The sequence below is a fragment of the Oratosquilla oratoria genome, chromosome 24, assembly GCF_046742065.1.
Source record: "Oratosquilla oratoria isolate Oo_2021 chromosome 24, ASM4674206v1, whole genome shotgun sequence".
NCBI lineage: Eukaryota > Metazoa > Arthropoda > Malacostraca > Stomatopoda > Squillidae > Oratosquilla > Oratosquilla oratoria.
This window is the reverse complement of record NC_134800.1, coordinates 10,966,800-10,986,799: the sequence shown is the minus strand read 5'-3', so window position 1 is coordinate 10,986,799 and position 20,000 is coordinate 10,966,800. Positions and strand designations below refer to the sequence as shown.

The following is a 20,000-nucleotide window of genomic DNA, read 5'->3' as shown; positions in this document are numbered from 1 at the left end:
GGGAGGGGAAGGTGAGGGGGGGAACTCTAAGGTGACCTTGGTCTAACTTTCCCGGTTCAGTAAATTCAGCTGATATTGGTCAACTCAGGATACCTAAAAGACGTATCATCATCGAAAAGGTTCAATGAGATTATCTTAATCTTACTAATACTATTACGTCCCATTTAAACACACAGCCACACTCACCCTTCTTCTACAGCTCTGAGAATCATCTCCAGCAATCTCCCAGGAAGACTCCTGATCTATTCCTCCCCAGTGAGATACGATTTTTCTGACGCAGTTACGTCCTACGTGGAAGAAGAGTAAAAATCATCACAGTTCCTCAGTTGACTTCCGGTGATACGAGTATAATAGAAATACTGATTCACAACTTTATTCCATTAAAGTTAGTCTGTTATAATTCTAGTATACAGCGTCCCAATAAAATGTACTCATACCTTGAAAGACAGTAAATGCAGTGTTTCTTTTTTTTTACATAGGTACAATGTTAATGCTTTAAGTTAAAGAATATGTATTGAAATTAAAGAAAAATTAGTTTCTTCCCTCATAGTATGGTCTAATTCTTCCACCCCCTACATATATCCAATACGACATTTAGTTGCTCGTGACGTCATTACGTAAATACAATTTTTGTGACACCCTGTAGACATCAAAACAAGATATAAAAAAAGACCACAGAATATACAAAATAGGTCTTATGAATTAATTAAAAGAAACATTATATATGGCAGAACTTCAATAATAACTCTACAGTTGTTGTCAATAAAGACAAGTGTAGAAGACATACTTTCTCACTTAGGAAAGTATGAGTGGAAATTAGATATATCTAAGTCAACTTAATTCCATTCAAACTATCGACAAATAAAGTAGTTAGACATTAATTATGATTATCGGATTTTGAACGTCGTTCGTATTAAAGAATTAGAGAATCAATTTTTGAAAAGGGTGATCTTAAACTACATAATCCCGTAATTTTGATTATATATACATTAGTATGGATGCTATCAGATGACTTAGCTAGGAACAGAGGGACTCCTCCCTAGTCGATGTGCTGCCTCTTTATGGTTCCTGTACAATTAATTACGATGGGAGATGATTTCTCATGGAGGCCAGGGTTGAAAAGGCAAGACATGCAAGTGACAAAGACAGAGTGAATCTGTTAATTGATGCAAATCCACAGTAAATCTAATCAAAGTTAGTTAAAAATAACTACTTCACATTCCTCGAACAGAATAGATATCCCATATAAGCGATCGCATTTTATGAGATTCTATACTACAACTACAGTATACCGAAGTGGTGTCTTTCAATACCACCTTTGTCTAAAGAGGAGTGAGTGAATTAAAGGGAAGAAAGCTTTTGATGTTGTTATGAATTGAACTATCTCTCTATCTTTGTGCACCACCATTTATCCCATCTCACATCACCACGAGTACCCACCATTGTCACCACAATAACTTCTGGAACCACTTTTACCACCATCACCGTCACAGCCTTTACCCTGTTCTATGACGTCATATCGTCGTCGCATTTAAAACTCCGATTTCAACGGCCATCGCCCGACTTTCGATAAAACAGCTGTGATGGAGCCTAAATTAAAATGAAGATCTGATGCATTCAGAGACTAGAACAAGAGCCCATTGAAAGAGAATTGATATATTAAAAGAGCCGACAAGAGTCTCAGTGAGACTTATTAATGGAGCAGTATCAATAGACTTTTTACTTATTGATCAAATAAGGAGAAGGAATGTTCTATATTTACGAGTCATTTTTATCATTCTTACATAGATTCGTATATAGTTTCATGAAAATAGCCTCTCTAGGGTACGTGCAGTATGGTAGAATGTTGAGGTGCATATATATGTATATATATATATATATATATATATATATATATATATATATATATATATATATATATATATATATAACATATATAAAACACTCACCATCTCAAACACATTTTTTCTTATATTAAAAATCACTTAAGTTCCAAATTTCACAATACATCTCTTTTCAGTTCACCTTTCATATACATACATACATACATACATACATACATACATACATACATACATACATACATACATACATACATACATACATACATACATACATACATACATACATACATACATACATAGATAGATAGATAGATAGATAGATAGAGAGAGAGAGAGAGAGAGAGAGAGAGAGAGAGAGAGAGAGAGAGAGAGAGAGAGAGAGAGAGAGAGAGAGAGAGAGAGGATGATTAAAGAGAGACGGTGAACATAAAAACCAAAACAAGACCATTACCACGGGACAATTCATAGAAACTCGTATCAAAAGCGCCAAAAAACAAAGAAAAAATATTGAAAAGGGACGAAAAAATGTAACGCCTCAATCACTGCTCCGATTTTCAATAATCACAAAACGTCAATGACAGAAGTATAAAAGGGTCAAAGTATGAGGAGGGATTTTAAAGAAGGAAAACATTACGATCTCATAGCCCCTTCGGCCCTATTAAATGTCCCTAATGAATGACTTACAGTACGTTAGTTCTCCGTTCAACATATGCCGCTATGGGACTGCTGGTGCTCACTGATAGCACGCAAATCCTCTCGTTTCTAACGATTCTATGGTCGAGGCTTTTGCTGAATGCAAAGACCTAGTCATAGCTAGCCTCTGCACGGTCTCACACACAAAATAACACACACAAACACACACATGCTCACATGCGCTCACACACACACACACACACACACACACACACACACACACACACACACACACACACACACACACACACACACACACACACACACACACACACACACGACTCGGTGGCGCGGTTGATAGAGTACTGGACTGCCAGTACGGAGGTGTGGCAGTACCTGGTTCGAATCCTGCCCAGGGCCGAAATTATTTCGGTATCGCTGCGCTTCGGGTCGTTACTCCGACTCTCGTGGGCGGGGAGTTGTGTGTGTGTGTGTGTGTGTGTGTGTGTGTGTGTGTGTGTGTGTGTGTGTGTGTGTGTGTGTGTGTGTGTGTGTGTGTGTGTGTGTGTGTGTGTGTGTGTGTGTGTGTGTGTGTGTGTGTGTGTGTGTGTGTGTGTGTGTGTGTGTGTGTGTGTGTGTGTGTGTGTGTAAGGTCATAGCATTACCCATAGATCGGTCATACGAGCTCTGAGCTCTCTTCCGGGAGGGAAATAGCTGTCGATCACGAGTCCAACACGTGATCCAAAAGACCAATGTGAATACACACACACACACACACTGGTAAATATAGTAATGAATAAAGTATTCATACAATGGGTCAAAGACACAACCTGGGATAGAGGTGACTATGCACCAGTGATATTGAACTTGCTGCTAACGTAAAAGAATACACATATCTATTTAATGTTTATATGTCAATTTTAAAACTTTGTGTTGCAGGAAACATAACCATTTCCCTATGAAGCGTGACCTGCTCTCTGACTTTCCGGGTGGGAAAGTTCTTTATCCCTGTTTTTTTTTTCTGTTAAACCTTTGCTGCGACAGATTAACCTCGTCGTTTTTCATTCAGTTTAGATCAGCTTTGAACATATTTTCACCTCTTACTTCTTGATATCTCAATCCCGATGTATCCTGTTGAAGACATTAATGTCAACCGATTTGAAGATTGTAAAGTCAAGCAATGAAAGCTTGGCTGTTTTTCGTGTGAAACAGTCCAACAATCATTATGAAAATTGAAGTGACATAAGTTTATACTGTTGCTATTACTGTAATTATGGCCATATTATTATACAGAGTAGATCAGTTATACAAAAATATTTGCATTTTAGATTAAGTTCACTGTCGCTCACTAGACAAGTTGGGCGTTCATTAGAAAATTAGAATTACGTAAAGTGATAAAATATGCAAGATAAATGCCTTAATCCCTTTAAATCCGTAGATTACTCGATAGCTTTTTTCTCTGTTCTTTGTGATTGCATGCAATTTTTATTTAGCAGACGAGTGGATAATAATTCTGTCCCTTTCATTTTTCATTAGAATGCAATCACCTGATGTTACCTAGACCAAAGATTTTACAAAAAGAATGATATGGTCATGAAGAGGAATCATGAAAAAGAAAATTAGACTACTGAATTCCTGAACATGCAGTAGGTCTATATAGATATTATAAACCCTTTTTTCAGGAAATTTTGAAAAAAATATATAAAAAAAATATTGTATGATGGTGATGGAGAATCATAAAGAAAAATTAATTCCTGGACATGTAATGGCTCAATATGGATATTATAAACCCACAAAAAGAACACAATGGGATGAAATCTTTATTAGTACGTTTTGATGTTACAGTTTTATTACGTATATGGTCTAACAACGACAAACTAATAAACATTCAGTCCTTGCATGGTATTTCCTTTGATAGACTTGTCATAGATATTATAAGCCCATTTCTCAGAAACAATGGAAAAAATTGAAGTTTGATTAAACATATTTTGATTACTGCAAACTTGTAAAAGCCCACCTGCTGACTCGCTCCGACCTAGGATCCATTGTTAGCATTCTAATTTGCAATGCAAATGAGCAAGGCAATGGAATGACAAAATAGAGGCAGGACCGACGGCGTCCCCAGGTAAAAACGAATTCAGAAAGTGAATTTTCATGAGAAATTCAGAGAGCTTAATCGCCACGGGTCATGGAGAATGTTGCAAAACCCTTCCAAAATTTATATTAAAACTTTAAGTCGTGGAGACACTACTTAAAGAAGATGAATTCTACAATTTTATTATTTTCTACGATCTATAAATATGTCGTTTCTCAGGATCTCATTGCCTTACATTCTATACCTTCACTGTATCTACAGATTGTGGCAAGATGGTGTGACACACTTTTATTTTTAATAAAAGTCAAATAGACTAAAGAACAACAAATCTGTTTTTATTTCGTAAATGTACAAATAATACCATTTTATTTCATTTGGTTTTAAAAATGAAACCAGTCAAATGGATCCCGTTACTGTCATATTGCTGCCATATTTTCCGTAATCCGGTCGATTTTCGTTTCATTGCTGAGCCACCAGCTCTAAAGTTAGTAACCGCAAACAAAATCGTGTTTCGAGTAGGTGTGGGATCATGTCTACCAAGCCTGAAGTGCACAGGAAACGTCCGTTGTGTTGCATTTATGGATCCGTTGTTCTTAATAAACGTTTCAACAATGAAAGCGCGATGCTTGTCCGTCCGATTCGCGTTGGCAGATTAAAACGAAAAGAGAAAAAATGGCATTTTTTGATGGAACAAAATGGCATTATATCTACATTTAGTAAAAAGATTTCTTTTACTATATTTGGCTTTTATTAAACCTACAAATGTGTCAGATCGCTTTACCGCATCCTGTATGACTTTGGGAACTAAATGTTTATAAGGTTATAAGAGTTTATGTTTACTCAGGTTCTAGAAAGTAGATTTAGCTTAGGTTTGATAAGCTATTGCTTCTCAGCTGCTAGGAACTTCTATGAATATATTATTGATTTTAACTCCAAAAAATATCCACAAAACATATACAAGAGCTACTACAGAAGGACCAGAAGGAATTAAATACATTTTGGTTCTTTATATGTGTATTCTTTATATGTATTTATGTGTATATTTTGTATATAAGAATGTTCTTTATATGGAATCTGCGCCAATATTATTCCCATTTAACCTATACAAGAACTACTAGAGAAGGACTAGAGGGAATGAAATACATTTTGGTTCTTTGTGTATATATTCTCTATATGTTTTTATATGCATATTCTTTCTATACGTGTATGCTGTTTATTTGTATGTGCTCCACATAGAATCAGCGCCAATTTTGGTCCCATTTATAACTCTGGTTGACGTGTGTTGATGATTTCTACGTGGTTGAGGGCAGCGACTGTTCGAATGTAAATTACGACCCAGAGTACGGTTGTATGTTCTGTAAATACCAACGTCAAATTGTGAATTATTCCCATGAAAGTTTGAATATGAATTTCGACGAGCAGAATATGAGTGTTTTTTATCATTTCCCTTTTCTTTTTCTTTTTTTGTATTTTCGTTGTTCCCTTTGAAACTCAGTAGAAATGTTCTCTGATAATTGTCCTGTATATTTTGTAAACATGAGTCATATCTGGACTTTTTTATATATAGAATAATTATGATACTGTCGGTTGAAATATAAAGGCTTATAATTTATATAGTTAGGATAAAGTTAGCTTCAAATTATCATAAATCTACCTAAGACAATGAGTGAGTAAGATAAGTCAACGCTGATCATATATCAATTATAAAGTTTAATTCATATTTCGAAAAAACCAAATGGTCTTCAAACCTTCTATATAATCTTGGGACCAATTTCCTTCAGTCTCGTAAAAGAATAAAAGATGAAGATGTTTATAGACTATTTTTATGTCTTAAACATATAAAATATGAATAAAGGTTTAGCATACAGAAACTGTGTATGTATACATAAACTCAGGTGTCATGTAAGCGCGAATGTGTGCGTATATATGTGCACATTTTTTATGTACACTAAGCCAAGCTGCTCATGCTCTATCTCATAGGATATTTTGCCCAAATTATACTAAATGCCAAGTCAGATGTAAAAATGTCATTATGTATTAGTGTGGAATTTCTGTTGATAGCCTCTTTAACTCTATTTACGTACTGGTGTAGGTAACCGTGGTTAAATTAATTAAATTAAGGATATACACACACACACACACACACACACACACACACACACACACACACACATACACACACACACACGTATATATATATATATATATATATATATATATATATATATATATATATATATATATATATATATGTGTGTGTGTGTGTGTGTGTGTGTGTGTGTGTGTGTGTGTGTGTGTGTGTGTGTGTGTGTGTGTGTGTGTGTGTGTGTGTGTGTGTGTGTGTGTGTGTGTGTGTGTGTGTGTGTGTGTGTGTGTGTGTGTGTGTGTGTGTGTGTGTGTGTGTGTGTGTCTGTGTGTGTGTGTGTGTGTGTGTGTGTCTGTGTGTGTGTGTGTGTGTGTGTGTGTGTGTGTGTGTGTGTGTGTGTGTGTGTGTGTGTGTGTGTGTGTGTGTGTGTGTATATATATATATATATATATATATATATATATATGTATATATATATATATATACAATCACGCAGAAATCGAGACGAGAAATTTGGTTGTGTCTGTGCTTGCATGAAATAAAAGAGAAGGTAATTTAGAGAGGTACCCAAATCCAAGAAATACATTTAGAATAAGAACGAGGAACGCGAGTGAGATACTATGAGCTGGGGTGAACATAGCACGCATACTACTGTGAAATGAAGAAATGAAGAAACAAAGAAATGAAGAAACGTAGAAAAGAAGAAACAATTAAATTCGACCAAAAACAACAACTATTTGGTTCAAATCGAAAGTCGAAGGTGCCTGATTTACGAACCATAAACTAAAACATGACACTCCAGATCAAATTATAAAGTAAATCTAACAGAAACTGATACGTAGAAGATTAAGTAATTAGAAGTATTTTCTGTTTTCTTTCACTTAGAGAATATATAAGAAGTGTAACAGAATAAGAATGTAAATGGGATTGGAACAGGAAACAGTAAGATAAAACATTTAACCCTTTGGTTACAGAATGTCATTTGTTTGTTTTATCTATCTGATGACTGTGGTCAAGAACTCAAAGACGATCATGATTGACCTGATTTATCATAACTGCCTAAAAACTTTCAAATTTTGAATATACAAGCCCACCGGCTTCGCCGGCCCTGCTCCGCAGGGGGCTTTTGCGCTTCGCGCCCTAGGGCTTCGCCCCTGTTTTAACCTTCTTAGGAAAAGGCGGAGAAGTAACATAACCCCCTGAAGAGTGCCCCTCTTCTTTGTCTTCTTCGGATTCACGGCTTCTCTTCGGGAAGCCATCGGAGCTACTTTCGTCATCGCTAGAGCGGTTTTAAAGCCACCATCACAGCCTCGATCTCCTTCTTCAGCTTTTCCTCCAGCTTTTCTATTTTCGAGAACAGTCGGGCGCTAACATATTCCGCCATTCCTCCTCTGAGATTTTGTGTATGTCTTCCGGGATGTTGTTTGTCCTGTCGGACTCGTCCACTTCCTCGGGAATGCGGGTAGCCGCAACTAAAGACGCTTTTGTGGGCCCCTTTTCCTCCTCTTCTCCCTCTAAATAATCCTCGAACAACTCTCTGTACACCACGTTAACAGCAGGCCGGGGGCAACACTTTTTCCAGCCCTTCGCCAGCCCGTATAGTACACCAAAGAGTCCCAGTTCGTTACTCTAGAACAGGCTACATACAGTTGACCGTGCGCGAAGCAATGTACAGAATCCAGCAGTAACCCACAGCGATCAAAAGTCTGTCCCTGGCTCTTGTTGATCGTCATAGCGTAACTCAACTTTATCGGGAACTGCTTTCGCCTGAAGGGCACGGGAGTGTCCTGCGACTCCAGAGCAATTCGCGGGATCAATACCTGTTCACCCCGATAAGCACCCCCTAAGATTTTCCCCACCACAATGTGTTTCTTGAGGTTAGTGACCATCACACGTGTTCCGTTGCATATCATAGGAGGACAGATGTTCCTCATCACCATCACGATACAGCCGATCTTCAGCCTCAGATCGTGCAACGGCACAGACGGGCTGGTCATGGAGTTGAACACTGAAACCTGGATATCCGTTTCCTGATCCAACGGCGTGTCCGCGCTGTAGTACACGACCTCCTTTTCCTGGTTGAGATCGTAGATCATCTTGTTCACAGAGTCGACGTCGTCGTTGGTCGGCGAGACTATCGACCGCTTTTCGAAGTAGGAAAGGTTCAAGTGGTTCGCTCCGAAGTCGTCGTAAACTTTGTAGACCAACTCCTCTCTCGAAGTCGCTCGCACACCGAAACCCCTTCCGAAGTAGATCTCGCCGCTTTCGCGAGACCCGATCGTCAACAGCTGCTTCGCGAACTTGCTGTTCTTGACGTCGTCCTTTTTGAGACGGACGTTCTCCGTAAGCTGCATCTTCGCGAGCCCTTCCCACATGTAGCTCGATTTGATGCAGTGGGCTAGTTCCTGCTCCTTCCCTCCGTTTCTTATCACCGGCAAGATCTGACGAAAGTCTCCTGCGCACACAAACACTTTGCCCCCCATGAATTCGTCGTTGTCCATGATGTCTCTAAGAGTGATATCCACAGCAGTCAGCATGTTCTTGTTCGCCATTACGACTTCGTCCCAGACGATCAGCTCGGTCTGTTGTAGGAGCTTCGCCAATTCCGTGTTCTTCTTGACGGAGCACGCTTTAGTTTCGTCAAACTCCATTAACGGGATCTTGAACATGTTGTGGGCCGTGCGGCCCCCGGAGAGGACTGTTGCCGCAATACCGGATGAGGCGACCGCTAACGCGATCTTCCCCCGGGAACGGACCGTGTCGAGTAACAGATTCAAGAGGAAAGATTTGCCGGTCCCGCCGGCAGCATTGACGAACACTCCGTTGTGCCCGTAGCGGTGTCCGTTCTCGATCCGATGCATCACATGCTCGTAAACGCCACGTTGACCGCTGTTGAGAAGCTTAACTTTTTCCTCAACAGACTCCTTCAGCGCTGTTTTGTTGTAGGCCCTTTCTCTTCTCAGGAGATTCGAGGGTCTCGCCCCCCCTCTGGAAGCGGGGAGGCCGTATTGGGTAATCGAGCCACCTCCGCAGTTGAGCACATGTTGCTGAATGTCGTCGAGAGCGTCCTGGTAGATGTCTTCGTTGTAATCCGTCAAGCGTGCCGCTTGCAGGAAATCGCTGGAGAAGTAGTCCTTTGTCTCTTCCCATATAACAGACTGATCCTGCATATCGTCGGTGAAGACCAACATGCACGCGTAGGTTTCCCGAAGCCGTCTCCTGTCGTTAGTGCTGTTGATGACGTCCATTACCGTCTCCGACCAAACGGATGCGTCAGAGAGCAGGCCCGACGCCTTCACAGCTTCTAGGTTTGTGTCGTACATGACTCCGTCTACCGTTCTGAGATCTTCGTACGAAGTGGGGCCTTTTTTATGGGTTAGGAGCAGCCTCAGGAAAAAGAGTTCTACCGCTTTCGAGGTCACAGCTCGTATGCGGCCGAGACTGCCCCTTACCGTCTTCCGTTGTTCCCATCTGTTCGTCCTAATATTGTATACGTAGTGCAGGGGCATCTGGTAATAGTATAGCGTTCTCGCAAACTCGTCCCGCCGGCAAATCTTGAAGAAGGCAGTTAAGTGAGTATCGGCATTAACCTTTTTTTCCACCTGTTCGGCCGTCATACTATCAGTATAGAAGACGGATTTCTCGCCCTCGAGATGTAGATCCAGCATAAAAACCGCAGGGGAGCATCTATGAATATCGAAACTGAAGATCCTCCAGGTGGCCTCGTTAGAGTTGATGAACCTCGCCTCTTGGTAATTCCTAACTTCATTGACGACTTCGTTTTCTCCTTCGCCCGTCGTCTTTGTGAACAGCACTCTGTCCGATCCCTTGTTGACGTACTTTGTCACATAGGCTATCGCCTTTATGGAATTGGAACACTCAACGTTGATGTGAGCATTGTACTTTAGACAGAGGAAGGGGTTGTACGGAACGACCCAGGAGTTGTCTATGGTGACGGGTCCATCCTTCATCTTGAGCGTGAAGGAGTTTCCTCCTTCTCCTATGGGACGCCTCTTGTATTCGGGGTAGCCGTTGTTTCCAAAGAGCAAGTCGTTTCTGCACTTCTTCGGGAACCCCTTACCGCACTGGCCGGGTTTCCTACCCTTTTGCTGGCAACAGGACTGCGATTCGTCAAAGCCCAAACAGGGCCCATGTATCATACACCGAGTAACCGTCTCGTACAGTCTCGGTTCCTTTTCCTTGTCGGGTATCTCGGCTCTTATGACTTGCTCCACAGTATCCGCGGTCACACGAACGGCCATCCAGAGCAGTATGTGAGCGTGCGGGAGACCTCGTTTTTGCCACTCCACACTGTAGAGGTACGCCTTTACGGCTCCGAAGGCCTTTCCGCGCGTCAGATCGTCCATTAGGCTGTCTAGCTTCAACTTGAACTCAGTAGAAATGTTCTCTGATAATTGTCCTGTATATTTTGTAAACATGAGTCATATCTGGACTTTTTTATATATAGAATAATTATGATACTGTCGGTTGAAATATAAAGGCTTATAATTTATATAGTTAGGATAAAGTTAGCTTCAAATTATCATAAATCTACCTAAGACAATGAGTGAGTAAGATAAGTCAACGCTGATCATATATCAATTATAAAGTTTAATTCATATTTCGAAAAAACCAAATGGTCTTCAAACCTTCTATATAATCTTGGGACCAATTTCCTTCAGTCTCGTAAAAGAATAAAAGATGAAGATGTTTATAGACTATTTTTATGTCTTAAACATATAAAATATGAATAAAGGTTTAGCATACAGAAACTGTGTATGTATACATAAACTCAGGTGTCATGTAAGCGCGAATGTGTGCGTATATATGTGCACATTTTTTATGTACACTAAGCCAAGCTGCTCATGCTCTATCTCATAGGATATTTTGCCCAAATTATACTAAATGCCAAATCAGATATAAAAATGTCATTATGTATTAGTGTGGAATTTCTGTTGATAGCCTCTTTAACTCTATTTACATACCGGTGTAGGTAACCGTGGTTAAATTAATTAGATTAAGGATACACACACACACACACACACACACCCACACACACACACACACACACACACCCACACACACACACACATATATATATATATATATATATATATATATATATATATATAATATATATATATATATATATATATGTGTGTGTGTGTGTGTGTGTGTGTGTGTGTGTGTGTGTGTGTGTGTGTGTGTGTGTGTGTGTGTGTGTGTGTGTGTGTGTGTGTGTGTGTGTGTGTGTGTGTGTGTGTGTGTGTGTGTGTGTGTATACAATCACGCAGAAATCGAGACGAGAAATTTGGTTGTGTCTGTGCTTGCATGAAATAAAAGAGAAGGTAATTTAGAGAGGTACCCAAATCCAAGAAATACATTTAGAATAAGAACGAGGAACGCGAGTGAGATACTATGAGCTGGGGTGAACATAGCACGCATACTACTGTGAAATGAAGAAATGAAGAAACAAAGAAATGAAGAAACGTAGAAAAGAAGAAACAATTAAATTCGACCAAAAACAACAACTATTTGGTTCAAATCGAAAGTCGAAGGTGCCTGATTTACGAACCATAAACTAAAACATGACACTCCAGATCAAATTATAAAGTAAATCTAATAGAAACTGATACGTAGAAGATTAAGTAATTAGAAGTATTTTCTGTTTTCTTTCACTTAGGGAATATATAAGAAGTGTAACAGAATAAGAATGTAAATGGGATTGGAACAGGAAACAATAAAATAAAACATTTAACTCTTTGGTTACAGAATGTCATTTGTTTGTTTTATTCATCTGATGACTGTGGTCAAGAACTCAAAGACGATCATGATTGACCTGATTTATCATGACTGCCTTTTTACTTTCAAATTTTGAATAACAAGCCCACCGGCTTCGCCGGCCCTGCTCCGCAGGGGGCTTTTGCGCTTCGCGCCCTAGGGCTTCGCCCCTGTTTTAACCTTCTTAGGAAAAGGCGGAGAAGTAACATAACCCCCTGAAGAGTGCCCCTCTTCTTTGTCTTCTTCGGATTCACGGCTTCTCTTCGGGAAGCCATCGGAGCTACTTTCGTCATCGCTAGAGCGGTTTAAAGCCACCATCACAGCCTCGATCTCCTTCTTCAGCTTTTCCTCCAGCTTTTCTATTTTCGAGAACAGTCGGGCGCTAACATATTCCGCCATTCCTCCTCTGAGATTTTGTGTATGTCTTCCGGGATGTTGTTTGTCCTGTCGGACTCGTCCACTTCCTCGGGAATGCGGGTAGCCGCAACTAAAGACGCTTTTGTGGGCCCCTTTTCCTCCTCTTCTCCCTCTAAATAATCCTCGAACAACTCTCTGTACACCACGTTAACAGCAGGCCGGGGGGCAACACTTTTTCCAGCCCTTCGCCAGCCCGTATAGTACACCAAAGAGTCCCAGTTCGTTACTCTAGAACAGGCTACATACAGTTGACCGTGCGCGAAGCAATGTACAGAATCCAGCAGTAACCCACAGCGATCAAAAGTCTGTCCCTGGCTCTTGTTGATCGTCATAGCGTAACTCAACTTTATCGGGAACTGCTTTCGCCTGAAGGGCACGGGAGTGTCCTGCGACTCCAGAGCAATTCGCGGGATCAATACCTGTTCACCCCGATAAGCACCCCCTAAGATTTTCCCCACCACAATGTGTTTCTTGAGGTTAGTGACCATCACACGTGTTCCGTTGCATATCATAGGAGGACAGATGTTCCTCATCACCATCACGATACAGCCGATCTTCAGCCTCAGATCGTGCAACGGCACAGACGGGCTGGTCATGGAGTTGAACACTGAAACCTGGATATCCGTTTCCTGATCCAACGGCGTGTCCGCGCTGTAGTACACGACCTCCTTTTCCTGGTTGAGATCGTAGATCATCTTGTTCACAGAGTCGACGTCGTCGTTGGTCGGCGAGACTATCGACCGCTTTTCGAAGTAGGAAAGGTTCAAGTGGTTCGCTCCGAAGTCGTCGTAAACTTTGTAGACCAACTCCTCTCTCGAAGTCGCTCGCACACCGAAACCCCTTCCGAAGTAGATCTCGCCGCTTTCGCGAGACCCGATCGTCAACAGCTGCTTCGCGAACTTGCTGTTCTTGACGTCGTCCTTTTTGAGACGGACGTTCTCCGTAAGCTGCATCTTCGCGAGCCCTTCCCACATGTAGCTCGATTTGATGCAGTGGGCTAGTTCCTGCTCCTTCCCTCCGTTTCTTATCACCGGCAAGATCTGACGAAAGTCTCCTGCGCACACAAACACTTTGCCCCCCATGAATTCGTCGTTGTCCATGATGTCTCTAAGAGTGATATCCACAGCAGTCAGCATGTTCTTGTTCGCCATTACGACTTCGTCCCAGACGATCAGCTCGGTCTGTTGTAGGAGCTTCGCCAATTCCGTGTTCTTCTTGACGGAGCACGCTTTAGTTTCGTCAAACTCCATTAACGGGATCTTGAACATGTTGTGGGCCGTGCGGCCCCCGGAGAGGACTGTTGCCGCAATACCGGATGAGGCGACCGCTAACGCGATCTTCCCCCGGGAACGGACCGTGTCGAGTAACAGATTCAAGAGGAAAGATTTGCCGGTCCCGCCGGCAGCATTGACGAACACTCCGTTGTGCCCGTAGCGGTGTCCGTTCTCGATCCGATGCATCACATGCTCGTAAACGCCACGTTGACCGCTGTTGAGAAGCTTAACTTTTTCCTCAACAGACTCCTTCAGCGCTGTTTTGTTGTAGGCCCTTTCTCTTCTCAGGAGATTCGAGGGTCTCGCCCCCCCTCTGGAAGCGGGGAGGCCGTATTGGGTAATCGAGCCACCTCCGCAGTTGAGCACATGTTGCTGAATGTCGTCGAGAGCGTCCTGGTAGATGTCTTCGTTGTAATCCGTCAAGCGTGCCGCTTGCAGGAAATCGCTGGAGAAGTAGTCCTTTGTCTCTTCCCATATAACAGACTGATCCTGCATATCGTCGGTGAAGACCAACATGCACGCGTAGGTTTCCCGAAGCCGTCTCCTGTCGTTAGTGCTGTTGATGACGTCCATTACCGTCTCCGACCAAACGGATGCGTCAGAGAGCAGGCCCGACGCCTTCACAGCTTCTAGGTTTGTGTCGTACATGACTCCGTCTACCGTTCTGAGATCTTCGTACGAAGTGGGGCCTTTTTTATGGGTTAGGAGCAGCCTCAGGAAAAAGAGTTCTACCGCTTTCGAGGTCACAGCTCGTATGCGGCCGAGACTGCCCCTTACCGTCTTCCGTTGTTCCCATCTGTTCGTCCTAATATTGTATACGTAGTGCAGGGGCATCTGGTAATAGTATAGCGTTCTCGCAAACTCGTCCCGCCGGCAAATCTTGAAGAAGGCAGTTAAGTGAGTATCGGCATTAACCTTTTTTTCCACCTGTTCGGCCGTCATACTATCAGTATAGAAGACGGATTTCTCGCCCTCGAGATGTAGATCCAGCATAAAAACCGCAGGGGAGCATCTATGAATATCGAAACTGAAGATCCTCCAGGTGGCCTCGTTAGAGTTGATGAACCTCGCCTCTTGGTAATTCCTAACTTCATTGACGACTTCGTTTTCTCCTTCGCCCGTCGTCTTTGTGAACAGCACTCTGTCCGATCCCTTGTTGACGTACTTTGTCACATAGGCTATCGCCTTTATGGAATTGGAACACTCAACGTTGATGTGAGCATTGTACTTTAGACAGAGGAAGGGGTTGTACGGAACGACCCAGGAGTTGTCTATGGTGACGGGTCCATCCTTCATCTTGAGCGTGAAGGAGTTTCCTCCTTCTCCTATGGGACGCCTCTTGTATTCGGGGTAGCCGTTGTTTCCAAAGAGCAAGTCGTTTCTGCACTTCTTCGGGAACCCCTTACCGCACTGGCCGGGTTTCCTACCCTTTTGCTGGCAACAGGACTGCGATTCGTCAAAGCCCAAACAGGGCCCATGTATCATACACCGAGTAACCGTCTCGTACAGTCTCGGTTCCTTTTCCTTGTCGGGTATCTCGGCTCTTATGACTTGCTCCACAGTATCCGCGGTCACACGAACGGCCATCCAGAGCAGTATGTGAGCGTGCGGGAGACCTCGTTTTTGCCACTCCACACTGTAGAGGTACGCCTTTACGGCTCCGAAGGCCTTTCCGCGCGTCAGATCGTCCATTAGGCTGTCTAGCTTCAACTTGAACACCCTGCTTATCAAATCCGGCCTGTCGCCCCCTGCCGACTCCGGCCATCTGGGATTCATCGTGAAGGTTATGAAGTAGTCGGGCGCCCCGTAGGCCGTAACGTACGCTAAGGCGTCCTGTTGACGCTGTTTCATGTATCTCGGCCCGCCGACGAACGACGGCGAGAGCACTACACGTTGCCCGACATCGCTCTTGCTGCTACAGTTCAACATATCGGCCCTTTCCTTGCGCATACCGTGCTCGTTCTCGATATAGTTCAACCGGGAAGTTTCAATCTTCACGTAGTTGTCGACGACAAACTGCTGGAAGAGGCGCCGGCACTTCGTGAGATAGTTAAAGACTCCTTCTCTCTCCATATAGAGGGCCGAATAGTACATTAACGCAGTCAGCCTTTTCGAGGAGCCCTCCTTTTCCATTTCGACACTGTACCCCTTATCCCCGTTCGGGAACAACATGGGATACTGGAAGAGATCGTAGAAGTAGTTCACATGGCTTATGTTTCTCAAAGCGTATTTCGCTCCGGGTAAAGGCGACGCTATACTGACACTCAGTTTACTGTCTCGCCCCATATTCACTATCGCTCCTACTTGACATGTCGCCGTCGGCAAATGGTAGACTCCTTTGTGTTCGCTCGTAGAGACGTTCTTCGACGTCTTGAGATCGATGACGACATCCGGTAAGGATTCGTACCTGTCGACGTGAGCTCGGACCAGCTCCGCTGACGTCTTCGCCTCCCTGAGGATCTCTTTCAGAGCTGCGTTTTTGTTAACGAAGTATGTGTATAGCGTCTCTATAATGTCTTCGTTCCTCCTGTATTGCTTGTTCTCGCGTTCCCTGCGCTCAGACACGTAAGAACTTACTCGGTCAGACCGGAGCTTCAGTTGCTGTTTTTTGTCGTGGTAGAAGTAGAGATCCAGGAAACCCGCCGAAGACTGCCAGAACGGCTTCTTCGGAGTTTCGTCTTTCTGCCCCAGACGTTTTATCACGTCTTCAGCGACCATGAGGTTGGGCTTCACGGGCCCTAAGCGATGATAGATTTTCCCCTGTATCTTGAAACTCATAGCGGCCTCTCTCTTGTTCTCCAGAACACCCGAAGTCGCAAAAGACGTAAAGGAGAACACCAAATTGAACCCAACAATATTTCCGAGAAAGTGTTTAGATTCAGGGGAGGAGCCATCGTACAGGCCCTTTATGTCCTCGCCCAAGGGCGACAGTTCGTACACCGATTTGGGTGTTTTTCCTCCGTTACAGCAGATGGTCTTTCGTTCTCCCCTGTAAAGGAGCGCTCTACAGATCTTACACTTGTATTCACCCAACTCGCCCACCGAGTGTACAGGAACGCTCGCTTCGCTGGTTTCGGAGATGTATCCGGGAAACGTGCTTAAAACTCGCTCTTTCATTTCCACGAAGACTGGCTTCTCGGTGATTTCTTTGCGGTTCTCGCGTGCATTTGTTATTTTCTCTAGTGCTCCGGCACGTACTTCTGCATCCTCGGACAGCCCGGGCAAGAGGAAGCTACCTTCAGGGTCTTTCTCACGCAATCTCATCAGCTTGGCCTCCTTATTGATTTCTGCGGTCCTCTGCTTCTTTCGTTGTTTTTCCGCTTTCTTCTCCTCTCGTTTCCTTTTTCTTGCTCTTTGTTCTTCCTCTTTTTCTGCCTTTTTCAGCTGTCTCTGTCTTTTCCGCTCTTCTACCTCTGCCCTCTTTTCTGCCTGCTTCTGCTCTCTCTGTCTTTTCCGTTCTTCTTTCTCTGCCTTCTTCCGCTCTAGCTCACTTTTCTCGACCACTTCCTTTTCTCTCGCCATCAGCCTCAACCCCTCTGTTAGCGGGCCGACACCAAAATCAGAAGAGGGAACGGAAGACGCAACCTCCAAAGGCTCCGCCATCTTTTTCTCCTCCTCTTCGTCTCCCGGAGGCTCCGCAGCTCTCTTTTCTTCTTCTTCGGGCACAGTCACGGGAACGCCCCCGGACCTTCGCCGGGCTGCCTTTATGGCGTATTTTCTTGCTCTATTAAACCGGCTTTTAGCGGCTAAAGACCTCTCTATGTAGTATTTCTGGTATTGTGTGTGATCACTCCCGCCTCCGTTGGTCCTGAAGTTTTTGTAGCCGGCAAAGTAATGTTTCATGAAGCCTTTTGCTCTTTCTTCGGAGATCACCTCGCCGGATGGCTCCAACGAATCGAGCAGGCCTTCGTCGTCGTAAACTAAATCTTTCCGCTCCTTCAGTAGCTCGTTTAAAGTCAACAGCTTTCTATGGAAGATCCCTATCGATTCTTTCACTTGAAAACACTTTAAGTCCTCGTAGAGGTGAGAAAACTCCTTCTTGTGTTCCTCTTTTAAAGCTTTCATCCGTTTGCTGTCGTTCTGCAGCTCCTCCTTCGGGATCTTCTTCTGCTTCGTTATCCATCCCCAGAAATGGCGTCCTCTCCGCTTTCTTAAGGTGTCTCCGGCCATCTCGCAGTAACACCTGAACCCCTACTAAGAAGGACACTGGGTTCGTTGGAACATTTAAGGGTGATTAGAGAAAAACATATACGAAAAACACCTATAGCGGGGGTGTCCCGCTTTTCGTAGTGTGCGCGACCGAAACGGGAAACGAATCAAAAACGGGTCAAGGTTTAAAAATTATATTATTGATAAATACTTCAAAGAAGTGTTGCGTATGGTGAAGTAAAAATAGAAGGCCTAAATTTGATTACGGTTATGAAACATCTTTTGAAACGCACATAAGAACATAAAGAATGGAAGAGATTGTAAGAGACCATAATGTCTACATTAGGCAATTTCATATACCTTACCGCTTTTCATCTCTATCTTTCAAGTTATCTAATCTTCTCTTAAGATAACCAACAGCCTCAGCCCTCACTAAGTTGTTACTAAGTTTATTCCATTCGTACTGTATCACAGAAAGAAAAACAAGGAAATAGAAGTACGATTTTAGAAAGAAACGAAGAAGAAAAGGAAATGCATTTAGAAATCGGAAAAGACGACAGGCAAGAAAATCATTTTAATTAAAGTGGAAGCTAATATTGCACATAAATTTGTTCAAAGTAGTTTGAAGCCGACCAGTTGATCATAAAACTAGATTAGATGATGGTTCAAGATTCTCGCTGAAATCTAGGCGTGCATTCAAATGCAAGAATAAATATTAAATGAGAAACTTTATATTCAAAGCCACTTAAGAAAATACAAAATAGAAATAAGTATTTCCCAAGCTAATGTAAACAGATTATTAATATTGACTTACTAATTGGTGATGGTGGAGGTGATAGTGAAGGTAATGGTGATAGTGTTGGTGATGGTGATCTAAATGATGATGACGGTGATGGTGATGGTGGAGGTGATAGTGGAGGTGATGGTGATGGTGATGTTGATCGTAATGATGATGACGGTGATGGTGATGGTGACGATGATGGTGATGGTGATGGTGATAGTGATGGTGATGACGATGGTGATGACGATGGTGGTAGTGATGGTGATAGTGATGGTGATAGTGATAGTGATAGTGATAGTGACAGTGATGGTGACGGTGATGGTGATGGTGATGGTGATGGTGATGGTGATGGTGATGGCGATGGCGATGGTGATGGTGATGGTGATGGTGATGATGGCGATGGTGATGGTGATGGTGATGATGATGATGATGATGATGATGATGATGATGATGATGATGATGATGATGATGATGATGATGATGATGATGATGATGATGATGATGATGATGATGATGATGATGATGATGATGATGATGATGATGATGATGATGATAGTAATAGCGATGGTGATGGTTATAGTGATAGTGATGGATATGGTGATAGTGAAGGTGGTGGTTCTAAGCGTGGTGTTAGTGGCAGTAAATATGGTGGTAGTCGTATTGGCGGAAAAGCAAAACGAATTGATTTTTTTTTTTTTTTCATTTTGGTGCCTTCAGGAGTTGGCAGGTAAGAATTCTTTTCATCTTCAGTATTCCCTATTTCGCTGACGCTCAACTCTTCCCCTTTGCCTAATCGGTGCATTCATCCATCAACATTTTTTACTACAATTTAAAAAAAATATATGGAAAAACAAGTTATGTCTTAAGGTTCAGTCACGAATTCAAGAAAGAAAATATAGCTTTCATTCATCTATATAAAGAATAGAAAAATCCACTCACG

At 42.7% G+C, this 20,000-nt stretch overlaps 2 protein-coding genes across 2 annotated transcripts; both read right to left on the bottom strand.

Annotated features, from left to right (window-relative positions):
- Positions 1-8,172: 8,172 nt before the first annotated feature.
- Positions 8,173-11,097, bottom strand: LOC143038271 (uncharacterized). The gene has a single exon (XM_076207291.1). It carries the CDS (start codon positions 11,095-11,097, stop codon positions 8,173-8,175), a length of 2,925 nt encoding a protein of 974 aa, XP_076063406.1.
- A 1,701-nt stretch (positions 11,098-12,798) lies between these two features.
- LOC143038270 (uncharacterized) lies at positions 12,799-18,300 on the bottom strand. Its single transcript, XM_076207290.1, has 2 exons — positions 17,542-18,300; positions 12,799-17,406 (listed from the first exon to the last, which is right to left on the bottom strand). The coding sequence occupies exons 1-2, from the start codon at positions 18,298-18,300 to the stop codon at positions 12,799-12,801; spliced, it is 5,367 nt and encodes a 1,788-aa protein (XP_076063405.1).
- Between the last annotated feature and the right edge of the window lie 1,700 nt (positions 18,301-20,000).